General features: G+C 48.3%; 1 protein-coding gene across 1 annotated transcript in view; it reads left to right on the forward strand.

Moving 5' to 3' along the window:
- The window catches only part of LOC122939250 (cytochrome P450 2C44-like), a 436,988-nt gene that overhangs the window by 325,210 nt on the left and 85,283 nt on the right, over positions 1-26,495 (forward strand). The window contains exon 8 of the mRNA XM_044295290.1: positions 25,565-25,752. Coding sequence (XP_044151225.1) covers positions 25,565-25,752 — 188 coding nt within the window. The remainder of the gene's footprint in view (positions 1-25,564; positions 25,753-26,495) is intronic.

Here is a 26,495-nt window from a genome sequence, read left to right on the forward strand (position 1 = left end):
TGTAGTGAGGGCCTACAGCTGAGCAGACCATATGAAACATTGTAGCGAGGGCTTACAGCTGAGAATACCGTATGAAACATTGTAGTGAGGGCCTACAGCTGAGCAGACTGTATAAAACATTGGAGGTGAGGGCCTACAGCTGAGCAGACCATATGAAACATTGTAGTGAGGGCCTACAGCTGAGCGAACCCCATAAAACATTGGAGGTGAGGGGCTACAGCTGAGCATACCGTATGAAATATTGTAGTGAGGGTCTACAGCTGAGCAGACCGTATGAAACATTGTACTGAGGGCATATATACTGTATAGAACAGGAGGAGGAGGATGCATAAACAAGATTCAAACATATACCCTTTTTTGGAGGTGAAAGGGTGCATCTGAATTTTGTGGATTGAGTACATTGTAAAGCATACATTTAAATTGCGTGTTTGTTCCTAATTAGATCATCGTTCCTCTGGTGGAGTGGAGAAGTCAGGGGCAATCCAGGCTTTGTTCATATTTATCTGAATCAACCTGTCAGCATTGCCAGTGGACAAGCGGATACGCTTATCTATTATGATGCCACCAGCAGCACTAAATACACGCTCTGACAAAATGCTGGCGGCAGGGCAGGCCAACACCTCCAAGGCATAGAGCGCAAGTTCATGCCACGTGTCCAGCTTGGACACCCAGTAGTTGTAAGGCACTGAGGGATCATTTAGGACGCTGATACGGTCTGCTACGTATTCCTTCACCATTTTCCAAAACTTTTCCCTCCTTGTACCACTAGGCCGTGCTTCAGGGTGAGGGTGCTGGTGGGGTGTCATGAAAGTGTCCCATGCCTTGGAAAGTGTTGCCCTGCCTTTGTTGGAACTGCTGTGTGTTCCCATTGTCTCCCTTACCCGGTTGCCTAAGGAAGTACAGACTCTGCCGCCAGCGTTGTCAGATGGAAAATTCCGGAGCAATCTCTCAACAAGCACCTTCTGGTATTGCACCATTTTATCCATCCTCTCCACCACAGGAATGAGAGATGAGAAGTTTTCTATGTAGCAGGGGTCGGGAATGGTGAACACCCAGTAATCTGTGTTATCTAAAATGCTTATAACTAGGGATGAGCGAACTCGAACTGTATAGTTCGGGTTCGTACCGAATTTTGGGGTGTCCGTGACACGGACCCGAACCCGGACATTTTCGTAAAAGTCCGGGTTCGGGTTCGGTGTTCGTCGCTTTCTTGGCGCTTTTGTAACGCTTTCTTGGCGCTTTTTGAAAGGCTGCAAAGCAGCCAATCAACAAGCGTCATACTACTTGCCCCAAGAGGCCGTCACAGCCATGCCTACTATTGGCATGGCTGTGATTGGCCAGAGCACCATGTGACCCAGCCTCTATTTAAGCTGGAGTCACATAGCGCCGCCCGTCACTCTGCTCTGATCAGTGTAGGGAGAGGTTGCGGCTGCGACAGTAGGGCGAGATTAGGCAGATTAACTCCTCCAAAGGACTTGATTATTGATCGATCTGCAGCTGTGGATCATTGAGCTGCTGAAACTCAATTGCTCACTGTTTTTAGGCTGCTCAGACCGTTTGTCAGTCACTTTTTTCTGGGGTGATTGGCGGCCATTTTGTGTCTTGTGGTGCGCCAGCACAAGCTGCGACCAAGTGCATTTAACCCTCAATGGTGTGGTTGTTTTTTGGCTAAAGCCTACATCAGGGTGAAGCTGTCACACCAAGTGCATTTAACCAGCAATAGTCTGTTTATTTTTTGGCCATATACTACATCAGGGGCAAGCTGCGCCTGTCACCAAGTGCATTTAACCCTCAGTAGTGTGGTTGGTCAAGCTGTCACACCAAGTGCATTTAAACAGCAATAGTGTGGTTATTTTTTGGCCATATCCCAGTCTAATTCTGTCAGTAAATCCATACCGGTCACCCAGCGCCTAAATACTAGGCCTCAAATTTATATCCCGCTAAATCTGTCTTTACCGCTGTACTGTTCTGGCAAGTTATTTTGTGTTCGTCAAAGCACATTTTTTGTTCTGGGTTGAAATACAATTCCCAATTTAGCAATTTCCTAATTTAGTGGTTTCTGCTGTATCAGAGCTATTTGAAATCTATCCCTAAAAGGGTATATAATATTCAAGGTGCACATAGGGTCATTCAGAATAACTTCACACACACGCTACTGTGCATTTCCAAGTCTAATTCTGACAGTAAATCTATACCTGTCACCCAGCGCCTAAATACTAGGCCTCAAATTTATATCCCGCTGAATTTGAATACAATACATTGGGCCACATAATATATTTGTTGTTGTGGTGAACCATAACAATGAGAAAAACATCTAGTAAGGGACGCGGACGTGGACATGGTCGTGGTGGTGTTAGTGGACCCTCTGGTGCTGGGAGAGGACGTGGCCGTTCTGCCACATCCACACGTCCTAGTGTACCAACTACCTCAGGTCCCAGTAGCCGCCAGAATTTACAGCGATATATGGTGGGGCCCAATGCCATTCTAAGGATGGTAAGGCATGAGCAGGTACAGGCATTAGTCAATTGGGTGGCCGACAGTGGATCCAGCACGTTCACATTATCTCCCACCCAGTCTTCTGCAGAAAGCGCACAGATGGCGCCTAAAAAACCAACCCCATCAGTCTGTCACATCACCCCCATGCATACCAGGGAAACTGTCTGAGCCTCAAGTTATGCAGCAGTCTCTTATGCTGTTTGAAGACTCCGCTGGCAGGGTTTCCCAAGGGCATCCACCTAGCCCTTCCCCAGCGGTGAAAGACATAGAATGCACTGACGCACAACCACTTATGTTTCCTGATGATGAGGACATGGGAATACCACCTCAGCATGTCTCTGATGATGACGAAACACAGGTGCCAACTGCTGCGTCTTTCTGCAGTGTGCAGACTGAACAGGAGGTCAGGGATCAAGACTGGGTGGAAGACGATGCAGGGCACGATGAGGTCCTAGACCCCACATGGAATGAAGGTCGTGCCACTGACTTTCACAGTTCGGAGGAAGAGGCAGTGGTGAGACCGAGCCAACAGCGTAGCAAAAGAGGGAGCAGTGGGCAAAAGCAGAACACCCGCCGCCAAGAGACTCCGCCTGCTACTGACCGCCGCCATCTGGGACCGAGCACCCCAAAGGCAGCTTCAAGGAGTTCCCTGGCATGGCACTTCTTCAAACAATGTGCTGACGACAAGACCCGAGTGGTTTGCACGCTGTGCCATCAGAGCCTGAAGCGAGGCATTAACGTTCTGAACCTGAGCACAACCTGCATGAACAGGCACCTGCATGCAAAGCATGAACTGCAGTGGAGTAAACACCTTAAAACCAAGGAAGTCACTCAGGCTCCCCCTGCTACCTCTTCTGCTGCTGCCGCCCCGGCCTCTTCTGCTGCTGCCGCCTCGGCCTCTTCCTCCGCCTCTGGAGGAACGTTGGCACCTGCCGCCCAGCAAACAGGGGATGTACCACCAACACCACCACCACCTCCGTCACCAAGCATCTCAACCATGTCACACGCCAGCGTTCAGCTCTCCATCTCACAAACATTTGAGAGAAAGCGTAAATTCCCACCTAGCCACCCTCGATCCCTGGCCCTGAATGCCAGCATTTCTAAACTACTGGCCTATGAAATGCTGTCATTTAGGCTGGTGGACACAGACAGCTTCAAACAGCTCATGTCGCTTGCTGTCCCACAGTATGTTGTTCCCAGCCGACACTACTTCTCCAAGAGAGCCGTGCCTTCCCTGCACAACCAAGTATCCGATAAAATCAAGTGTGCACTGCGCAACGCCATCTGTGGCAAGGTCCACCTAACCACAGATACGTGGACCAGTAAGCACGGCCAGGGACGCTATATCTCCCTAACTGCACACTGGGTAAATGTAGTGGCAGCTGGGCCCCAGGCGGAGAGCTGTTTGGCGCACGTCCTTCCGCCGCCAAGGATCGCAGGGCAACATTCTTTGCCTCCTGTTGCCACCTCCTCCTACTCGACTTCCTCCTCCTCTTCTTCCACCTGCTCATCTAGTCAGCCACACACCTTCACCACCAACTTCAGCACAGCCCGGGGTAAACGTCAGCAGGCCATTCTGAAACTCATATGTTTGGGGGACAGGCCCCACACCGCACAGGAGTTGTGGCAGGGTATAGAACAACAGACCGACGAGTGGTTGCTGCCGGTGAGCCTCAAGCCCGGCCTGGTGGTGTGTGATAATGGGCAAAATCTCGTTGCAGCTCTGGGACTAGCCAGTTTGACGCACATCCCTTGCTTGGCGCATGTGCTGAATTTGGTGGTGCAGAAGTTCATTCACAACTACCCCGACATGTCAGAGCTGCTGCATAAAGTGCGGGCCGTCTGTTCGCGCTTCCGGCGTTCACATCCTGCTGCTGCTCGCCTGTCTGCGCTACAGCGTAACTTCGGCCTTCCAGCTCACCGCCTCATATGCGACGTGCCCACCAGGTGGAACTCCACCTTGCACATGCTGGACAGACTGTGCGAGCAGCAGCAGGCCATAGTGGAGTTTCAGCTGCAGCACGCACGGGTCAGTCGCACTACGGAACAGCACCACTTCCCCACCAATGAATGGGCCTCCATGCAAGACCTGTGTGCCCTGTTGCGCTGTTTCGAGTACTCCACCAACATGGCCAGTGGCGACGACGCTGTTATCAGCGTTACAATACCACTTCTATGTCTCCTTGAGAAAACACTTAGGGCGATGATGGAAGAGGAGGTGGCCCAGGAGGAGGAGGAGGGGGAGGAGGAAGAGGGGTCATTTTTAGCACTTTCAGGCCAGTCTCTTCGAAGTGACTCAGAGGGAGGTTTTTGGCAACAGCAGAGGCCAGGTACAAATGTGGCCAGCCAGGGCCCACAACTGGAGGACGAGGAGGACGAGGATGAGGAGGAGGTGGAGGAGGATGAGGATGAAGCATGGTCACAGCGGGGTGGCACCCAACGCAGCTCGGGTCCATCACTGGTGCGTGGCTGGGGGGAAAGGCAGGACGATGACGATACGCCTCCCACAGAGGACAGCTTGTCCTTACCCCTGGGCAGCCTGGCACACATGAGCGACTACATGCTGCAGTGCCTGCGCAACGACAGCAGAGTTGCCCACATTTTAACGTGTGCGGACTACTGGGTTGCCACCCTGCAGGATCCACGCTACAAAGACAATGTGCCCACCTTACTTCCTGCACTGGAGCGTGATAGGAAGATGCGCGAGTACAAGCGCACGTTGGTAGACGCGCTACTGAGAGAATTCCCAAATGTCACAGGGGAACAAGTGGAAGCCCAAGGCCAAGGCAGAGGAGGAGCAAGAGGTCGCCAAGGCAGCTGTGTCACGTCCAGCTCCTCTTAGGGCAGGGTTAGCATGGCAGAGATGTGGAAAAGTTTTGTCAACACGCCACAGCTAACTGCACCACCACCTGATACGCAACGTGTTAGCAGGAGGCAACATTTCACTAACATGGTGGAACAGTACATGTGCACACCCCTCCACGTACTGACTGATGGTTCGGCCCCATTCAACTACTGGGTCTCTAAATTGTCCACGTGGCCAGAGCTAGCCTTTTATGCCTTGGAGGTGCTGGCCTGCCCGGCGGCCAGCGTTTTGTCTGAACGTGTATTCAGCACGGCAGGGGGTGTCATTACAGACAAACGCAGCCGCCTGTCTACAGCCAATGTGGACAAGCTGACGTTCATAAAAATGAACCAGGCATGGATCCCACAGGACCTGTCCGTCCCTTGTCCAGATTAGACATTAATTACCTCCCCTTAACCATATATTATTGTACTCCAGGGCACTTCCTCATTCAATCCTATTTTTATTTTCATTTTACCATTATATTGCGAGGCTACCCAAATTTGAATGAACCTCTCCTCTGTCTGGGTGCCGGGGCCTAAATATATGTCAATGGACTGTTCCAATGTTGGGTGACGTGAAGCCTGATTCTCTGCTATGACATGCAGACTAATTCTCTGCTGACATGAAGCCAGATTCTCTGTTACGGGACCTCTCTCCTCTGCCTGGGTGCTGGGCCTAAATTTATGAAAATGGACTCTTACAGTGGTGGGTGACGTGAAGCCTGATTCTCTGCTATGACATGCAGACTGATTCTCTGCTGACATGAAGACAGATTCTCTGTTATGGGACCTCTCTCCTCTGCCTGGGTGCTGGGCCTAAATATTTGCCAATGGACTGTTGCACTGGTGGCTGACGTGAAGCCTGATTGTCTGTTACGGGACCTCTCTCCTCTGCCTGGGCCTAAATATCTGACAATGGACTGTTGCATTGGTGGCTGACGTGAAGCCTGATTCTCTGCTATGATATGAAGACTGATTCTCTGCTGACATGAAGCCAGATTGTCTGTTACGGGACCTCTCTCCTCTGCCTGGGTGCTGGGCCTAAATTTATGAAAATGGACTCTTACAGTGGTGGGTGACGTGAAGCCTGATTCTCTGCTATGACATGCAGACTGATTCTCTGCTGACATGAAGCCAGATTGTCTGTTACGGGACCTCTCTCCTCTGCCTGGGTGCTTGGCCTAAATTTATGACAATGGACTGTTGCAGTGGTGGCTGAAGTGAAGCCTGATTCTCTGGTATGACATGCAGACTGATTCTCTGCTGACATGAAGACAGATTCTCTGTTACGGGACCTCTCTCCTCTGCCTGGGTGCTGGGCCTAAATATATGCCAATGGACTGTTGCACTGGTGGCTGACGTGAAGCCTGATTGTCTGTTACGGGACCTCTCTCCTCTGCCTGGGTGCTGGGCCTAAATATCTGACAATGGACTGTTGCATTGGTGGCTGACGTGAAGCGTGATTCTCTGCTATGATATGAAGACTGATTCTCTGCTGACATGAAGCCAGATTGTCTGTTACGGGACCTCTCTCCTCTGCCTGGGTGCTGGGCCTAAATTTATGAAAATGGACTCTTACAGTGGTGGGTGACGTGAAGCCTGATTCTCTGCTATGATATGAAGACTGATTCTCTGCTGACATAAAGCCAGATTGTCTGTTACGGGACCTCTCTCCTCTGCCTGGGTGCTGGGCCTTAATATATGCCAATGGACTGTTGCACTGGTGGCTGATGTGAAGCCTGATTGTCTGTTACGGGACCTCTCTCCTCTGCCTGGGTGCTGGGCCTAAATATCTGACAATGGACTGTTGCATTGGTGGCTGACGTGAAGCCTGATTCTCTGCTATGATATAAAGACTGATTCTCTGCTGACATGAAGCCAGATTGTCTGTTACGGGACCTCTCTCCTCTGCCTGGGTGCTGGGCCTAAATATATGCCAATGGACTGTTGCACTGGTGGCTGACGTGAATCCTGATTGTCTGTTACGGGACCTCTCTCCTCTGCCTGGGTGCTGGGCCTAAATATCTGACAATGGACTGTTGCATTGGTGGCTGACGTGAAGCCTGATTCTCTGCTATGATATGAAGACTGATTCTCTGCTGACATGAAGCCAGATTGTCTGTTACGGGACCTCTCTCCTCTGCCTGGGTGCTGGGCCTAAATTTATGAAAATGGACTCTTACAGTGGTGGGTGACGTGAAGCCTGATTCTCTGCTATGACATGAAGACTGATTCTCTGCTGACATGAAGCCAGATTGTCTGTTACGGGACCTCTCTCCTCTGCCTGGGTGCTGGGCTTAAATTTATGACAATGGACTGTTGCAGTGGTGGCTGACGTGAAGCCTGATTCTCTGCTATGACATGAAGACTGATTCTCTGCTGACATGAAGCCAGATTGTCTGTTACGGGACCTCTCTCCTCTGCCTGGGTGCTGGGCCTAAATTTATGAAAATGGACTCTTACAGTGGTGGCTGACGCGAAGCCTGATTCTCTGCTATGATATGAAGACTGATTCTCTGCTGACATGAAGCCAGATTGTCTGTTACGGGACCTCTCTCCTCTGCCTGGGTGCTTGGCCTAAATTTATGACAATGGACTGTTGCAGTGGTGGCTGACGTGAAGCCTGATTCTCTGCTATGACATGCAGACTGATTCTCTGCTGACATGAAGACAGATTCTCTGTTACGGGACCTCTCTCCTCTGCCTGGGTGCTGGGCCTAAATATATGCCAATGGACTGTTGCACTGGTGGCTGACGTGAAGCCTGATTGTCTGTTACGGGACCTCTCTCCTCTGCCTGGGTGCTGGGCCTAAATATCTGACAATGGACTGTTGCATTGGTGGCTGACGTGAAGCCTGATTCTCTGCTATGATATGAAGACTGATTCTCTGCTGACATGAAGCCAGATTGTCTGTTACGGGACCTCTCTCCTCTGCCTGGGTGCTGGGCCTAAATTTATGAAAATGGACTCTTACAGTGGTGGCTGACGTGAAGCCTGATTCTCTGCTATGACATGCAGACTGATTCTCTGCTGACATGAAGACAGATTCTCTGTTACGGGACCTCTCTCCTCTGCCTGGGTGCCGGGGCCTAAATATCTGAGAATGGACTGTTCCAGTGGTGGGGGACGTGAAGCCAGATTCTCTGCTATGGGACCTCTCTCCAATTGATTTTGGTTAATTTTTATTTATTTAATTTTTATTTTAATTCATTTCCCTATCCACATTTGTTTGCAGGGGATTTACCTACATGTTGCTGCCTTTTGCAGCCCTCTAGCCATTTCCTGGGCTGTTTTACAGCCTTTTTAGTACCGAAAAGTTCGGGTCCCCATTGACTTCAATGGGGTTCGGGTTCGGTACGAAGTTCAGGTCGGGTTCGGATCCCGAACCCGAACATTTCCGGGAAGTTCGGCCGAACTTCTCGAACCCGAACATCCAGGTGTTCGCTCAACTCTACTTATAACGCGAGGGTCCCGGGTAAGGCAGCCTAACATGAAGTCAGCCATGTGTGCCAGAGTAGGCAACATGTTGACATCAGGATGACTTCCTCCTCCTACTCTTGGGCCCATCCATGCTGAACAGATGGAATCAAAGTTCCATGGGTACTAGCCTCAGTAGCATAGGCAACAGTCTCTATCTCCTCCTCCTCTTCACGGTCCAATTTGTGCCTAGAAGACGAACAGTGGGTGATCTGGCTATCACCCTGTGAGATGTCCTCCCCCAGTTCCTCATTTGCCACATTCAGAGCATTGTCTTTAATTGTGAGCAGCGATCGTTTGAGTAGACACAGCAGTGGGATGGTTACGCTGATAATAACGTTATCGCCACTAACCATCTTTGTAGATTCTTCAAATTTTTTTAAAACCTCACACAGGTCTGACATCAATGCCCACTCCTTGCTTGTGAATAGTGGCAGTTGACTTGAAAGGCAACGACCATGTTGCAGCTGGTATTCCACAACTGCCCTCTGCTGCTCACAAAGCCTGCCCAACATATAGAACGTAGAGTTTCAGCGTGTGCTCACGTCGCACAACAGTCGGTGAGCTGGAAGCCACAAGCGTTAACAGGCCGGCTGAAGCATTATCCCTGCTCACCATCTGTGTTAATGCCCACTCCTCGCTTCTGATTAGTGGAAGCTGACTGGAAAGGCGACGACCATGTTCCAGTGAAATCTGCACACACGCCGCGCACCTTAACCAGTAGCTCAGGCAAATTGGGGTAGGTTTTGAGAAACCGCTGAACCACTAAGTTTAATATGTGGGCTAGGCATGGGATGTGTGTGAGTTTGCCGCGCTCCAAAGCCGCCACCAAGTTACCGACATTATCATACACAACCATGCCTGGTTGTAGCTTGAGTGGCGAGAGCCACAGCTCAGTCTGGTCTCTTATCCCCTGCAACAGCTCTGTGGCAGTGTGCTGTTTGTTCCCTAAGCATATCAGCTTCAGCATGGCCTGTTGACACTTCCCCACTGCAGTTGCTACACTGCTTCTAGCTACCGGCTGATGGCTGACTGGTGCTGCATGTGGATAATTGAGAGGTGGAAGTGGAGGAGGAGAAGTTGGGGTTGGAACCACTAACGTAGGTGCTGGCGGAAACCCTAATGAAATTAGGGCCCGCAATCCTTGGCGTCAGTAGCACCTGTGCCATCCCAGGGTACGACTTGCTCCCAGCCTCCACAATGTTCAGCCAGTGTGCCATCATGGAAATGTAGCGTCCCTGGCCAAATGCACTTGTCTATGTGTCTGTGGTTAAGTGGACCTTCCCAGTAACTGCGTTGGTCAGGGCACGTGTGACATTTCGGGACACATGTTGGTGAAAGGTGGGCGCGGCACACCTTGAAAAATAGTGGCGGCTGGGGACAGAGTACAGCGGGACGGCCACCGACATCAGACTGCAGAAGGCCTCAGTATCCACAGGCCTAAATGGCAACATTTCTAGGGCCAGTAATTTTAAGAGGTGTGCATTTAGTGCTATGGCCTGTGGATGGGTGACTGGATATTTGCACTTGCGTTCAAATGCCTGGGGTAATGACATTTGGACGCTGTGCTGGGACAGGTAAGTGAATGTGGTCGCTGATGGTGCTTGCGAAGGTCCAGGTGCAGGGCAGGAGGCATCCTTTCCTGTGCCTTTGACAGGCGATTGACCAGCACTACTATAGGGGAAGAGGAGGCAGTGGTGTGACTCGCAGACACAGATTGTGGACCCAGGCATTCATCCCACTTATTACGGTGCTTAGATGCCATGCGGTGGATCATGTTGGTGGTGGTGAGGTTGCTAATGTTCACGCCCCAGCTCATTTTGGTGTGGCACAGGTTGCAAACTACTATTCTTTTTTCATCCGCACTTTCCTCAAAAAAGCACCATACTTTGGAACACCTACCCCTTGGCAAGGGATATTTACGCAAGGGGGTGCTCCGTGGAGCAGTTGCAGGCCTGTTTGGTGTGGCCCGCCTTCTCTGTTTTGCTAACCCACTGCCTCTTCCAGCCTGTTGTGGTACTGCTGTCCTTGCTCGGTTTTCCACCTTCCCAGGTTTGGTCGGTGACCTCATCGTCCACCGCCTCCTCTTCCACTTCCTCACTCTGATCATCCTCTTGATTTGTTGACCTAACCACAACCTCAGTGATTGACAACTGTGTCTCATCCTCTTCATCAACCTCTTGAGACAGTAATTTTGGTTGACTCATTGGCAACTGTGTCTCATCATCATCCACCTCATTAAAAAACGAATTGCCGTTCTCCACCGTGACTGTGGATACTCAAGAAGTTGGGAATCAGGGCACAAGTGTGCTTGGCAAGAGGGCCAAATAAAGTAATGGCGATGAAAAGAGCTCCTCAAAATTTCCGAGTGTTGGATCACTTGTTTGGCCAGACTCTCCATGGTGGGAGGAAGAAGGATCAGGAAGAGGATTCTGTTGACCAGACTCTTGGCTACTGAGACTAGACTTGGTGGAAGAAAGGGTGGTGCTTAACCGACTGGAAGCATTATCTGCTTCAATCCAACCGACCACCTGGTCTCTCTGGTATGACTTTAAGAGTTTTGTCCTGCGACGCCCTGCAAACTGGGATATGAAGCTAGGTATCATGGATGATGTTTTTCTTGTGCTCTGGCAGCAGGCACAGTTTCAACATGCCCAGGGCCACAGCCTCTGCGTGAACCATCAGCATCACGGCCACTTCCCTATCCCTAACTGCTTGCCTTCTTCATATTAAATGTTATATGCACGCTTGACACGCAACATGTGGCACGGATGGCACAGTTCACAGCAAGCACAGTATATGGAAAACGTACGCAAATGTATGAAAAAAGGAAAATTGATTTCACTTATATTTTTCCTATCTCTGGCCCTGACACACAGTAGTTATTGGACAGATGTCACAAGTCACTGCAAACACCCTCTATAGAAAAAGTATTGAAAATGAAGGAAAAAATATACTAGTTTTGACTTATATTTTTCCTATCTCTGGCCCTGACACACAGAAGGTATTGGATAGATGTCACAAGTCACTGCAGACACCCTCTATAGAAAAAGTAGTGAAAATGATGGGGGAAAAAATTGCTAGCTATATTATATTGCTGCCACCACACACAATAGTCATTAAAAGGACTTTTGGGTCTTTGAAACGTTTTTCTACTAAATATTTTGCAATCACACTCCCTACACTCTCTGTCCCTTCTGAAGCGCAGCTCTCCTTGACTACAAATGAGCCGAACATGCGTCATCGGGTGCTATATAGCACCCGATGATGTGTTCCGGACAGCCAATCACTGTAATGCCAGTAGCCAACATGGCTACTGGCATTACAGTGAGGGCAGTACTTACCTGCACGTTTATTGGCTGCATTGGATCTGTAAAACGTGCGGGAAGGAGACTCGAGCATGGTGCTCAAGCACATGCAGTACTCGGCCGAGTACCGCCATGTGCCGAGCATAGCGATGCTCCAGCCGAACAGCAGTTTGGCCGAGCATGCTCGCTCAACACTAGTAATAACCCTGGGAGTTACATCTTATGCTCTATTAACTAATAGCATTTTTGCATATGATGGACCTATATGTCTTCACAGCATACCATCTGGGAGCAATTTGTCACACTGGACGGGATACAAGATACACAGAATACAACAAAACAAATGTCTCGGCAAGAAGCTGGGGACAAAGGTCACCTCTTTACAAATCCCTACCAGCTCTCCCTAGACTTCTATGCCCACATTCAGACCCTGAAGCTGGGAATGAACGTGTCCTCGTGCCTAGGCTGAAGATTCCCTTAAATTCCTAAGATGGTGAAAGGGGGAAAGAGGCAGCCTGCTCCCTTAGGACCTGGAGGGGGCAGGCGTCTCTCTAACAGCCTAGACAGACAATCACAAGAAAACAAAACCAACTTATCTTGTACTGAGCAGCAACAGCAATCCTTCCCTCCTTCCTTCCTCTGAACAAGACAGAAGCTATAACCCGCACAGGACACTGGGAGTGGGCGTAACTTAAGCTCATACCAACGACCCCACCCAGTGCACCTGAAGGAAGGCGGATACAGCTCAACTCCAAAACAATAACAAAAGGCTACACATGTGCTGCTAACCTAGCAGACCTCCGCACATGACCTGAGCAGGGCATGACACAATTAGTGTAAAGTGTGGGACATTAAGAATTTCTTCTTCCTTGACCTCCACAGTGCCCTACCCCCTTAAACGTGATCTTTACATCATCCCGTTCCTTTAATTGTCCCTTCCACAGCACCCTGTCCCCTTGACAGTGACTTCCACAGCACCCCACCCTCTTAACAATGACCTCCACAGCATTCTACCCCTTAACAGTGACCTTCACTGCACCCACACCCTTAACAGTAACTTCCACAGTGCCATGACCCTTAACAATGCACTATAACAGAAGAAAAGTTGTTATGTAAACCTAGTGTAAAACTGTGTGTATGTCACAACTGGACCTGCAAGCTTCTATTGGCTAATAATGATCATGTGACTGTGTGCATGGCAGTTACAATATGAGTGAAGGACCTACAAGCCTTTTTGGCTAATAAGCATCATATGACCATGTGTATGGCACTTTCAATATGAGTGAAGGACCAGCAAGCTTCTATTGGGAAATAAAGGTCATGTGACCATGTGTATGGCATTGGCAGATACAATATGAGTGAAGGACCCGCAAGCTTCCATTGTCTAATAAGGGTCATGTGACATTTTGTATGGCAGTTACGAGTGAAAAACCTGTGAGCTCTTATTGGCTAATACGTTTTTTGAGAACAGCTCAAAAACGGTTTGTCCTAAAGAGCTGAGACATCCACAAAAACCTTCCCAAACACCCCATATACCTATGTGCCAAATGTGGTGTCCAACGGTTCCGGTGTCTTAATGGACAGACACACAAAAAGACATTGATTTTTCTAATATAGATTTATATATACTAGTCACTCTTCAGTAAACAGCACTGAGGCCCACTGTTCCCTCATCCAGTGTAGATGCTCCCTGGCCCATGCAAGACGATGACGCCTGTGCTCAGGTGCCCTTGCAGGTGGTCTAGCATGCAGACCATGCTGATGTAAATAGTTTCGAATGGTCTGACATGACACTTGGGTGCCTCTCATCTTCCTTAAATGTGCCTAGAGCAGGGATGCTCAACCTGTGGCCCTCCAGCTGTTGTAAAACTACAACTCCCACAATGCCCTACTGTAGGCTGATAGCTGTAGGCTGTTCGGGCATGCTGGGAGTTGTAGTTTTACAACAGCTGGAGGGCCGCAGGTTGAGCATGCCTGACCTAGAGTTTTGTGGCATTCATCATCAGGTTCCGCAGGGCATTCTTCACAATGAAGCTGTCATCAGTGTGAGATGTGGCCAAAGCACGTCCACTTCTATGCTTCTCTGGGACTCTTCCAGTCTCTCTGTATCTCTCATAGAAAATGCTGATGACACTCTAAGCTCAGTGTTCACTTCCGTCTGAGAACATCCTGCTTGAAGCCTCACAATGGCGTCTTGGACTCATAATGTCAAAATGTGAACAGCGTGATCAGGAGACTGTTTAAATACAAATTCTAATTGAACAAGGAAATTCATTGGGAGATTCATGGATCAAACACCCGTTGTGAATTTTGACATTAAGTTCCTTGTTAGAGAACAGCAAGTTGTGCAAAAAGTACTGAAACATTGAACAGTTGGACGTGTGCATTTAGAAGGTTAGAGGTGGTCACATTAAGTTTACCTGTAAAGGTTAGAGCACATTTTAGGGTCATCCTGAAATTTCACCCACAAGCCAAATATCCCTAACTTTTTGTAAGGAGTGTGTATATATATATATATATTTTTTAATTAGACTACAGTCTAGGCATAATTTAACCCCTTCCAGACATCTCCTGTACATGTACAGTAGAAGTCAAGTCCTTAAAGTTTTTTTTTTAGATTTTTATACTGATGACTAGGGATGAGCGAACTCGAACTGTATAGTTCGGGTTCGTACCGAATTTTGGGGTGTCCGTGACACGGACCCGAACCCGGACATTTTCGTAAAAGTCCGGGTTCGGGTTCGGTGTTCGTCGCTTTCTTCGCGCTTTTGTGACGCTTTCTTGGCGCTTTTTGAAAGGCTGCAAAGCAGCCAATCAACAAGCGTCATACTACTTGCCCCAAGAGGCCATCACAGCCATGCCTACTATTGGCATGGCTGTGATTGGCCAGAGCACCATGTGACCCAGCCTCTATTTAAGCTGGAGTCACATAGCGCCGCCCGTCACTCTGCTCTGATTAGCGTAGGGAGAGGTTGCGGCTGCGACAGTAGGGCGAGATTAGGCAGATTAACTCCTCCAAAGGACTTGATTAACTGATCGATCTGCAGCTGTGGATCATTGAGCTGCTGATCCTCAATTGCTCACTGTTTTTAGGCTGCACAGACCGTTTGTCAGTCTCATTTTTCTGGGGTGATCGGCGGCCATTTTGTGTCTTGTGGTGCGCCAGCACAAGCTGCGACCAAGTGCATTTAACCCTCAATGGTGTGGTTGTTTTTTGGCTAAAGCCTACATCAGGGTGAAGCTGTCACACCAAGTGCATTTATCCAGCAATAGTCTGTTCATTTTTTGGCCATATACAAAATCAGGGGCAAGCTGCGCCTGTCACCAAGTGCATTTAACCCTCAATGGTGTGGTTGTTTTTTGGCTAAAGCCTACATCAGGGTGAAGCTGTGACACCAAGTGCATTTAACCAGCAATAGTCTGTTCATTTTTTGGCCATATACAAAATCAGGGGCAAGCTGCGCCTGTCACCAAGTGCATTTAACCCTCAATGGTGTGGTTGTTTTTTGGCTAAAGCCTACATCAGGGTGAAGCTGTCACACCAAGTGCATTTAACCAGCAATAGTCTGTTCATTTTTTGGCCATATACAAAATCAGGGGCAAGCTGCGCCTGTCACCAAGTGCATTTAACCCTCAATGGTGTGGTTGTTTTTTGGCTAAAGCCTACATCAGGGTGAAGCTGTCACACCAAGTGCATTTAACCAGCAATAGTCTGTTTATTTTTTGGCCATATCCCAGTCTAATTCTGTCACTAAATCCATACCGGTCACCCAGCGCCTAAATACTAGGCCTCAAATTTATATCCAGCTAAATCTGTCCCTAGTGCTGTAGCTGGGCGAGTTATTTAGTGTCCGTTCAAGCACATTTCTTGTTCTGGGTTGAAATACAATTCCCAATTTAGCAATTTCATAATTTAGTGGTTTCTGCTATATCAGAGCTATTTGAAATCTATCCCAAAAAGGGTATATAATATTGAAGGTGCACATTGGGTCATTCAGAATAACTTCACACACACCCGCTACTGTGTATTTCCAAGTCTAATTCTGTCACTAAATCCATACCGGTGACCCAGCGCCTAAATACTAGGCCTCAAATTTAAATCCCTCTAAATCTCTCATTACCCACCGCTGTACTGTTGTTGCTGGGCAAGATATTTAGTGTCCGTCAAAGCACATTTTTTGTTCTGGGTTGAAGTACAATTCCCAATTTAGCAATTTCATAATTTAGTGGTTTCTGCTATATCAGAGCTATTTGAAATCTATCCCTAAAAGGGTATATAATATTGAAGGTGCACATAGGGTCATTCAGAATAACTTCACACACACCCGCTACTGTGTATTTCCAAGTCTAATTCTGTCACTAAATCCATACCGGTGACCCAGCGCCTAAATACTAGGCCTCAAATTTAAATCCCTCTAAATCTCTCGTTACCCACCGCTGTACTGTTGTTGCTGGGCAAGATATTTAGTGTCCGTCAAAGCACATTTTTTGTTCTGGGTTGAAGTACAATTCCCAATTTAGCAATTTCATAATTTAGTGGTTTCTGCTATATCAGAGCTATTTGAAATCTATCCCTAAAAGGGTATATAATATTGAAGGTGCACATAGGGTCATTCAGAATAACTTCACACACACGCTTCTGTGCATTTCCAAGTCTAATTCTGTCACTAAATCCATACCGGTGACCCAGCGCCTAAATACTAGGCCTCAAATTTAAATCCCTCTAAATCTCTCGTTACCCACCGCTGTACTGTTGTTGCTGGGCAAGATATTTAGTGTCCGTCAAAGCACATTTTTTGTTCTGGGTTGAAGTACAATTCCCAATTTAGCAATTTCATAATTTAGTGGTTTCTGCTATATCAGAGCTATTTGAAATCTATCCCTAAAAGGGTATATAATATTGAAGGTGCACATAGGGTCATTCAGAATAACTTCACACACACGCTTCTGTGCATTTCCAAGTCTAATTCTGTCACTAAATCCATACCGGTGACCCAGCGCCTAAATACTAGGCCTCAAATTTAAATCCCTCTAAATCTCTCGTTACCCACCGCTGTACTGTTGTTGCTGGGCAAGATATTTAGTGTCCGTCAAAGCACATTTTTTGTTCTGGGTTGAAGTACAATTCCCAATTTAGCAATTTCATAATTTAGTGGTTCCTGCTATATCAGAGCTATTTGAAATCTATCCCAAAAAGGGTATATAATATTGAAGGTGCACATTGGGTCATTCAGAATAACTTCACACACACCCGCTACTGTGTATTTCCAAGTCTAATTCTGTCACTAAACCCATACCTGTCACCCAGCGCCTAAATACTAGGCCTCAAATTTAAATCCCTCTAAATCTCTCGTTACCGCTGTCCTGTTGTAGCTGGGAAAGTTATTTAGTGCCCGTCAAAGCACATTTTTTGTTCTGGGTTGAAGTACAATTCCCAATTTAGCAATTTCATAATTTAGTGGTTCCTGCTATATCAGAGCTATTTGAAATCTATCCCAAAAAGGGTATATAATATTCAAGGTGCACATTGGGTCATTCAGAATAACTTCACACACACGCTTCTGTGCATTTCCAAGTCTAATTCTGTCACTAAATCCATACCGGTCACCCAGCGCCTAAATACTAGGCCTCAAATTTATATCCCGCTGAATTTGAATACAATACATTGGGCCAAATAATATATTTGTTGTTGTGGTGAACCATAACAATGAGAAAAACATCTAGTAAGGGACGCGGACGTGGACATGGTCGTGGTGGTGTTAGTGGACCCTCTGGTGCTGGGAGAGGACGTGGCCGTTCTGCCACATCCACACGTCCTAGTGTACCAACTACCTCAGGTCCCAGTAGCCGCCAGAATTTACAGCGATATATGGTGGGGCCCAATGCCGTTCTAAGGATGGTAAGGCCTGAGCAGGTACAGGCATTAGTCAATTGGGTGGCCGACAGTGGATCCAGCACGTTCACATTATCTCCCACCCAGTCTTCTGCAGAAAGCGCACAGATGGCGCCTGAAAACCAACCCCATCAGTCTGTCACATCACCCCCATGCATACCAGGGAAACTGTCTCAGCCTCAAGTTATGCAGCAGTCTCTTATGCTGTTTGAAGACTCCGCTGGCAGGGTTTCCCAAGGGCATCCACCTAGCCCTTCCCCAGCGGTGAAAGACATAGAATGCACTGACGCACAACCACTTATGTTTCCTGATGATGAGGACATGGGAATACCACCTCAGCATGTCTCTGATGATGACGAAACACAGGTGCCAACTGCTGCGTCTTTCTGCAGTGTGCAGACTGAACAGGAGGTCAGGGATCAAGACTGGGTGGAAGACGATGCAGGGGACGATGAGGTCCTAGACCCCACATGGAATGAAGGTCGTGCCACTGACTTTCACAGTTCGGAGGAAGAGGCAGTGGTGAGACCGAGCCAACAGCGTAGCAAAAGAGGGAGCAGTGGGCAAAAGCAGAACACCCGCCGCCAAGAGACTCCGCCTGCTACTGACCGCCGCCATCTGGGACCGAGCACCCCAAAGGCAGCTTCAAGGAGTTCCCTGGCATGGCACTTCTTCAAACAATGTGCTGACGACAAGACCCGAGTGGTTTGCACGCTGTGCCATCAGAGCCTGAAGCGAGGCATTAACGTTCTGAACCTGAGCACAACCTGCATGACCAGGCACCTGCATGCAAAGCATGAACTGCAGTGGAGTAAACACCTTAAAACCAAGGAAGTCACTCAGGCTCCCCCTGCTACCTCTTCTGCTGCTGCCGCCTCGGCCTATTCTGCTGCTGCCGCCTCGGCCTCTTCCTCCGCCTCTGGAGGAACGTTGGCACCTGCCGCCCAGCAAACAGGGGATGTACCACCAACACCACCACCACCACCTCCGTCACCAAGCGTCTCAACCATGTCACACGCCAGCGTTCAGCTCTCCATCTCACAAACATTTGATAGAAAGCGTAAATTCCCACCTAGCCACCCTCGATCCCTGGCCCTGAATGCCAGCATTTCTAAACTACTGGCCTATGAAATGCTGTCATTTAGGCTGGTGGACACAGACAGCTTCAAACAGCTCATGTCGCTTGCTGTCCCACAGTATGTTGTTCCCAGCCGGCACTACTTCTCCAAGAGAGCCGTGCCTTCCCTGCACAACCAAGTATCCGATAAAATCAAGTGTGCACTGCGCAACGCCATCTGTGGCAAGGTCCACCTAACCACAGATACGTGGACCAGTAAGCACGGCCAGGGACGCTATATCTCCCTAACTGCACACTGGGTAAATGTAGTGGCAGCTGGGCCCCAGGCGGAGAGCTGTTTGGCGCACGTCCTTCCGCCGCCAAGGATCGCAGGGCAACATTCTTTGCCTCCTGTTGCCACCTCCTCCTTCTCGGCTTCCTCCTCCTCTTCTTCCACCTGCTCATCCAGTCAGCCACACACCTTCACCACCAACTTCAGCACAGCCCGGGGTAAACGTCAGCAGGCCATTCTGAAACTCATATGTTTGGGGGACAGGCCCCACACCGCACAGGAGTTGTGGCGGGGTATAGAACAACAGACCGACGAGTGGTTGCTGCCGGTGAGCCTCAAGCCCGGCCTGGTGGTGTGTGATAATGGGCGAAATCTCGTTGCAGCTCTGGGACTAGCCAATTTGACGCACATCCCTTGCTTGGCGCATGTGCTGAATTTGGTGGTGCAGAAGTTCATTCACAACTACCCCGACATGTCAGAGCTGCTGCATAAAGTGCGGGCCGTCTGTTCGCGCTTCCGGCGTTCACATCCTGCCGCTGCTCGCCTGTCTGCGCTACAGCGTAACTTCGGCCTTCCCGCTCACCGCCTCATATGCGACGTGCCCACCAGGTGGAACTCCACCTTGCACATGCTGGACAGACTGTGCGAGCAGCAGCAGGCCATAGTGGAGTTTCAGCTGCAGCACGCACGGGTCAGTCGCACTACAGAACAGCACCACTTCACCACCAATGACTGGGCCTCCATGCGAGACCTGTGTGCCCTGTTGCGCTGTTTCGAGTACTCCACCAACATGGCCAGTGGCGATGACACCGTTATCAGCGTTACAATACCACTTCTATGTCTCCTTGAGAAAACACTTAGGGCGATGATGGAACAGGAGGTGGCCCAGGAGGAGGAGGAGGAGGATGAGGAAGAGGGGTCATTTTTAGCACTTTCAGGCCAGTCTCTTCGAAGTGACTCAGAGGGAGGTTTTTTGCAACAGCAGAGGCCAGGTACAAATGTGGCCAGCCAGGGCCCACTACTGGAGGACGAGGAGGACGAGGATGAGGAGGAGGTGGAGGAGGATGAGGATGAAGCATGGTCACAGCGGGGTGGCACCCAACGCAGCTCGGGTCCATCACTGGTGCGTGGCTGGGGGGAAAGGCAGGACGATGACGATACGCCTCCCACAGAGGACAGCTTGTCCTTACCCCTGGGCAGCCTGGCACACATGAGCGACTACATGCTGCAGTGCCTGCGCAACGACAGCAGAGTTGCCCACATTTTAACCTGTGCGGACTACTGGGTTGCCACCCTGCTGGATCCACGCTACAAAGACAATGTGCCCACCTTACTTCCTGCACTGGAGCGTGATAGGAAGATGCGCGAGTACAAGCGCACGTTGGTAGACGCGCTACTGAGAGCATTCCCAAATGTCACAGGGGAACAAGTGGAAGCCCAAGGCCAAGGCAGAGGAGGAGCAAGAGGTCGCCAAGGCAGCTGTGTCACGGCCAGCTCCTCTGAGGGCAGGGTTAGCATGGCAGAGATGTGGAAAACTTTTGTCAACACGCCACAGCTAACTGCACCACCACCTGATACGCAACGTGTTAGCAGGAGGCAACATTTCACTAACATGGTGGAACAGTACGTGTGCACACCCCTCCACGTACTGACTGATGGTTCGGCCCCATTCAACTTCTGGGTCTCTAAATTGTCCACGTGGCCAGAGCTAGCCTTTTATGCCTTGGAGGTGCTGGCCTGCCCGGCAGCCAGCGTTTTGTCTGAACGTGTATTCAGCACGGCAGGGGGCGTCATTACAGACAAACGCAGCCGCCTGTCTACAGCCAATGTGGACAAGCTGACGTTCATAAAAATGAACCAGGCATGGATCCCACAGGACCTGTCCGTCCCTTGTCCAGATTAGACATTAACTACCTCCCCATAACCATATATTATTGGACTCCAGGGCACTTCCTCATTCAATCCTATTTTTATTTTCATTTTACCATTATATTGCGATGCTACCCAAAGTTGAATGAACCTCTCCTCTGCCTGTGTGCTAGGCCTAAATATATGCCAATGGACTGTTGCAGTGGTGGCTGACATGAAGCCTGATTCTCTGCTATGACATGCAGACTAATTCTCTGCTGACATGAAGCCAGATTGTCTGTTACGGGACCTCTCTCCTCTGCCTGGGTGCTGGGCCTAAATTTATGAAAATTGACTCTTACAGTGGTGGGTGACGTGAAGCCTGATTCTCTGCTATGATATGAAGACTGATTCTCTGCTGACATGAAGCCAGATTGTCTGTTACGGGACCTTTCTCCTCTGCCTGGGTTCTGGGCCTAAATTTATGAAAATTGACTCTTACAGTGGTGGGTGACGTGAAGCCTGATTCTCTGCTATGATATGAAGACTGATTCTCTGCTGACATGAAGCCAGATTGTCTGTTACGGGACCTTTCTCCTCTGCCTGGGTTCTGGGCCTAAATTTATGAAAATTGACTCTTACAGTGGTGGGTGACGTGAAGCCTGATTCTCTGCTATGATATGAAGACTGATTCTCTGCTGACATGAAGACAGATTCTCTGTTACGGGACCTCTCTCCTCTGCCTGTGTGTGTGCTGGGCCTAAATATATGCCAATGGACTGTTGCAGTGGTGGCTGACGTGAAGCCTCATTCTCTGCTATGACATGCAGACTAATTCTCTGCTGACATGAAGACAGATTCTCTGTTACGGGACCTCTCTCCTCTGCCTGTGTGTGTGCTGGGCCTAAATATATGCCAATGGACTGTTGCAGTGGTGGCTGACGTGAAGCCTGATTCTCTGCTATGACATGCAGACTGATTCTCTGCTGACATGAAGCCAGATTGTCTGTTACGGGACCTCTCTCCTCTGCCTGTGTGTGTGCTGGGCCTAAATATATGCCAATGGACTGTTGCAGTGGTGGCTGACGTGAAGCCTCATTCTCTGCTATGACATGCAGACTAATTCTCTGCTGACATGAAGACAGATTCTCTGTTACGGGACCTCCCTCCTCTGCCTGGGTGCTGGGCCTAAATATATGCCAATGGACTGTTGCAGTGGTGGCTGACGTGAAGCCTCATTCTCTGCTATGACATGCAGACTAATTCTCTGCTGACATGAAGACAGATTCTCTGTTACGGGACCTCTCTCCTCTGCCTGGGTGCCGGGGCCTAAATATCTGAGAATGGACTGTTCCAGTGGTGGGTGACGGGAAGCCAGATTCTCTGCTATGGAACCTCTCTCCAATTGATTTTGGTTAATTTTTATTTATTTAATTTTTATTTTAATTCATTTCCCTATCCACATTTGTTTGCAGGGGATTTACCTACATGTTGCTGCCTTTTGCAGCCCTCTAGCTCTTTCCTGGGCTGTTTTACAGCCTTTTTAGTGCCGGAAAGTTCGGGTCCCCATTGACTTCAATGGGGTTCGGGTTCGGGACGAAGTTCGGATCGGGTTCGGATCCCGAACCCGAACATTTCCGGGATGTTCGGCCGAACTTCTCGAACCCGAACATCCAGGTGTTCGCTCAACTCTACTGATGACCTATCCTCAGTATGTGATCAGTGGGGTCCAACACCAGGGACCCCTGCCAATTAGTTGTTTGAGAAGGCACCATCTCCCACAGTAGTGCTGCAGCCTTCTCTCAGCTTTTCCAAGGCCGTGTGACATCACAGTCATTGGTCACATGGCCGAGGAGCAGCTCATACTCATAGAAGTGAATGGGGCTGAGCTGTGATACCAAGCACAGCCACTATACAATGTACGATGCTGCGCTTGGCGAGCAGAGTGAAGGCTGCGGAGCTCATAGGAGCACCAGTGCCTTCTCAAACAGCTGATCGGCAGGGGTCCCAGATGTAAGACCCCCACCGATCAGATACTGATGACCTATCCAGAGGATAGGTCACCATTAAAAGAATGTCTGAAAACCGTTTTATAGAAGACACCCGCTGGTTTTTTAACAGCAATGGACCAGAGTTAATGAATGTGGTTGGCAGTAATGCCGATCGCAGCCATTTGGCCCCTCAGGTGCCATGGTCAAATGTGACCACGGCATCTTGGAATAATAAAACCAGGAGCCACATGTTTTCCTGCCTGAAATGCCTTCCTCTTGCCGAGATCGGGGAAAGTGGCCCATAGTAGTAATAGTTCTGAGCCCGTTCAAGGATCTCAGGCTAAATACTAGTATATTCCACTGCAGGTGGCAGCACACCATTGGAATATACTGAATCCTGTAATCCAGGGATCAGCAACCTTCGGCACTCCAGCTGTTGTGAAACTACAACTCCCAGCATGCTGCTTTCACTTCTGTGGGAGTTCAGAGAACAGTCAAGCAAGTGTAAATGATGGGAGATGTAGTTTCACAACGCCTGGAGTGCCGGAGATTGCTGACCCCTGCTGTATTCTGTAGCATAGATATGCATTGAAGAATACAAGTTGCAATCTATGTTATATTCAATTATGGTAACTTAAAAGTAAAAAAAAAAAAAAAGTAATTTAATAATATAAAAGTATAAAAGTCAAAACACCCCCCTTTAGCCAAAATAAAATAAAGAATTAAAAAGAAAAAAAATCACGTAATAAAATATAAAAATATTTATCCCACACTAGCGGCGTGATGGGAAAAAAATACAAATATTCTTCCGTTATTTATCGCCCCTTCAAAATTTGATTACAAGTGGTCAAAAAGAAAATGAAATCACTGAAAAGTACATTTCACCCCACAAAAAATGAGCCCCCACATAGCTCCATAGACACAAATATAAAAAGGTCATGGGGGCAGAATATGGCCTTAAAAAGAAAAAAAATGTCAACGTTTTTAATTATTTTTAGTATTAAAACACAAGAAAAACTATATAAATCTCTGCAATCACACTGACCCAAACAATGAAGGGAACAGGCAGAATGTTTTTTTTCCCCATTTCACCCCCTTTTTCCAGATTTCCACTACATCATATGCAATATTAAATGGTGCTATTAGAAAGTGCAACTTGTCCTGCAAAAAACAAGCCCTCATACGGTGAGGTGAACGAAAAAGTAAAACTAGGGCTCTGGGAAGGCAGGGATTATAAAATGAAAACAGCATCTTGAAGGGGTTAATAAAACTAAGGGAAATAGATGAAGATTGAAATTATGTTTAATTAATCTAAGGCTACCGTGCTTTCACACTAGCGTTTTAGTTTTCGGGTACTGAGATCCGTCATAGGGGCCCAATACTGGAAAGAAACGCTTTAGTTGTGTCCCGATTCAGTGTCAATGGAGACAAAACTGAACTGAACAGAGGGGAGCGCTCCGAAATGCATTCCGTTCCATTTAGTTGCGTTCCCATACCGGAGAGAAGACCGCAACATGTAGTATTTTGCTTTCCGTCCTGTGATGCAGAGCAAGACGGATCTGGCATTACCCCCAATGCAAGTCAATGGGGATGGATCCGTTTTCTCTGACACAATCAGCCACAATAGAAAACGGATCCGTCCTCCATTGACTTTCATGATGGATCCGTCTTGGCAATGTTAAAGATAATACAACCAGATCCATTCATAACGGATGCAGATGGTTCTATTATCAGTAACGGAAGCGTTTTTGCTGAACCCTGCCGGATCCACTAAAAACGCTAGTGTGAAAGTCGCCTTAGTATATAACTTCTTTGTGTCACCCCTTGGGAATAAGCAAATAGCAAAACATGATGTGGGGTACAGGAGTCTTGTTGGTTGGTGTCCGCACTGTGGTTACTGTGCTACGTGCTAGATTAGACAAATTCTAACCCCAGACCCCTAAATTATTTCAGAGACTAGACCCCTAAATAATGATAGACCTCAGACCCAATACTGTAATAAGTACAGACCCCCTACTTTAATGTGTGCTACATCTGTAGATTGCAGACCAGACGCCCCCCCAAAAAAAAGGCCCCTTAAACTATTACATACCCAATACACTTACTTACCCATACACACTTGCAGCTTTGTCCTCTGGTTTCAGGACCTTTACACATCATGTGACTATATCTCTGCAGGTCCTTTAACACAAACAAGTTCTGCAGTTTTGGTTTTGATTTCTTGGAAAAACACAACTATAATGTGGCTATTTGGGCACTTTTGGCGGCTGTCCCCCATGCGGCCATCCAAACTACCCACATATAAATTATTGGTGCTGACTATTCATCTGGATGATTAAATTTTTGTCTCGTAGCTAAAGTTCAGCAGGAAATAGACGAGGTAACCAAGGCCGTGCGTCCACCCGAGATCATGGACAAGCCCCAGATGCCGTATACAAATGCTGTCATCCATGAGGTACAGAGAGTTTTCGACCTTTTGCCAGCTGCACATTTTCATGCCGTCACTGAAGACATCAAGTTCAGAGGTTACACCATCCCAAAGGTACCTTCTACTATGTTCTACATTACACTGAAATGTGAATTTAACTCCAAGGATTTGACCTAACTTTTTTGTTTCTACATTCAAAGACTGAAAATGTGTTCTAACCTAGTCCTGCTTACACAGCTGATGAGCTTGTTACAATGTATCAGTGTAGCGGATCTTCTGTGAGCTACACAGCACACTCATATCGAAATCAGATATTTTAGGAAAACGTTATCTTTTTTCATAATTTTTTAAATGTATATTTGCTCTCCCCCCCCCCCCCCCCCCCCCCGCTGTTGAACGCATTGACCATTGACATCAATAGAAAATCATATCTGGGTGACACTGATATAAATAGCTATGTGTAAATGCATGGTTGACGGTGTCATCATACAGCGTGTTTAATATCACGCCAGCACATGTATTAGGCTACTTTCACATTAGCGTTAATGTTTTCCGGTATTGAGATCCATCATAGGATTTCAATTCCGGAAAAAAAATGCTTCAGTTTTGTCCCCATTCATTGTCAATGGGGTCAAAACGCAACTGAACAGAACGGAGAGAGCTCCAAAATGCATTCCCTTCCTTTCTCATACCGGAGAGCAGCATGCTGCGGTTTACTTTCTGTCCTGGGATGCGGAGCAAGACAGATACGTTATGACCCAAAATGCAAGTCAATGGGGACAGATCTGTTTTCTCTGACACAATCTGACACAATAGAAAACGGATCCGTCCCCCATTGACTTTCAGAGGAGTTCATA

The sequence above is a fragment of the Bufo gargarizans genome, chromosome 5, assembly GCF_014858855.1.
Source record: "Bufo gargarizans isolate SCDJY-AF-19 chromosome 5, ASM1485885v1, whole genome shotgun sequence".
NCBI lineage: Eukaryota > Metazoa > Chordata > Amphibia > Anura > Bufonidae > Bufo > Bufo gargarizans.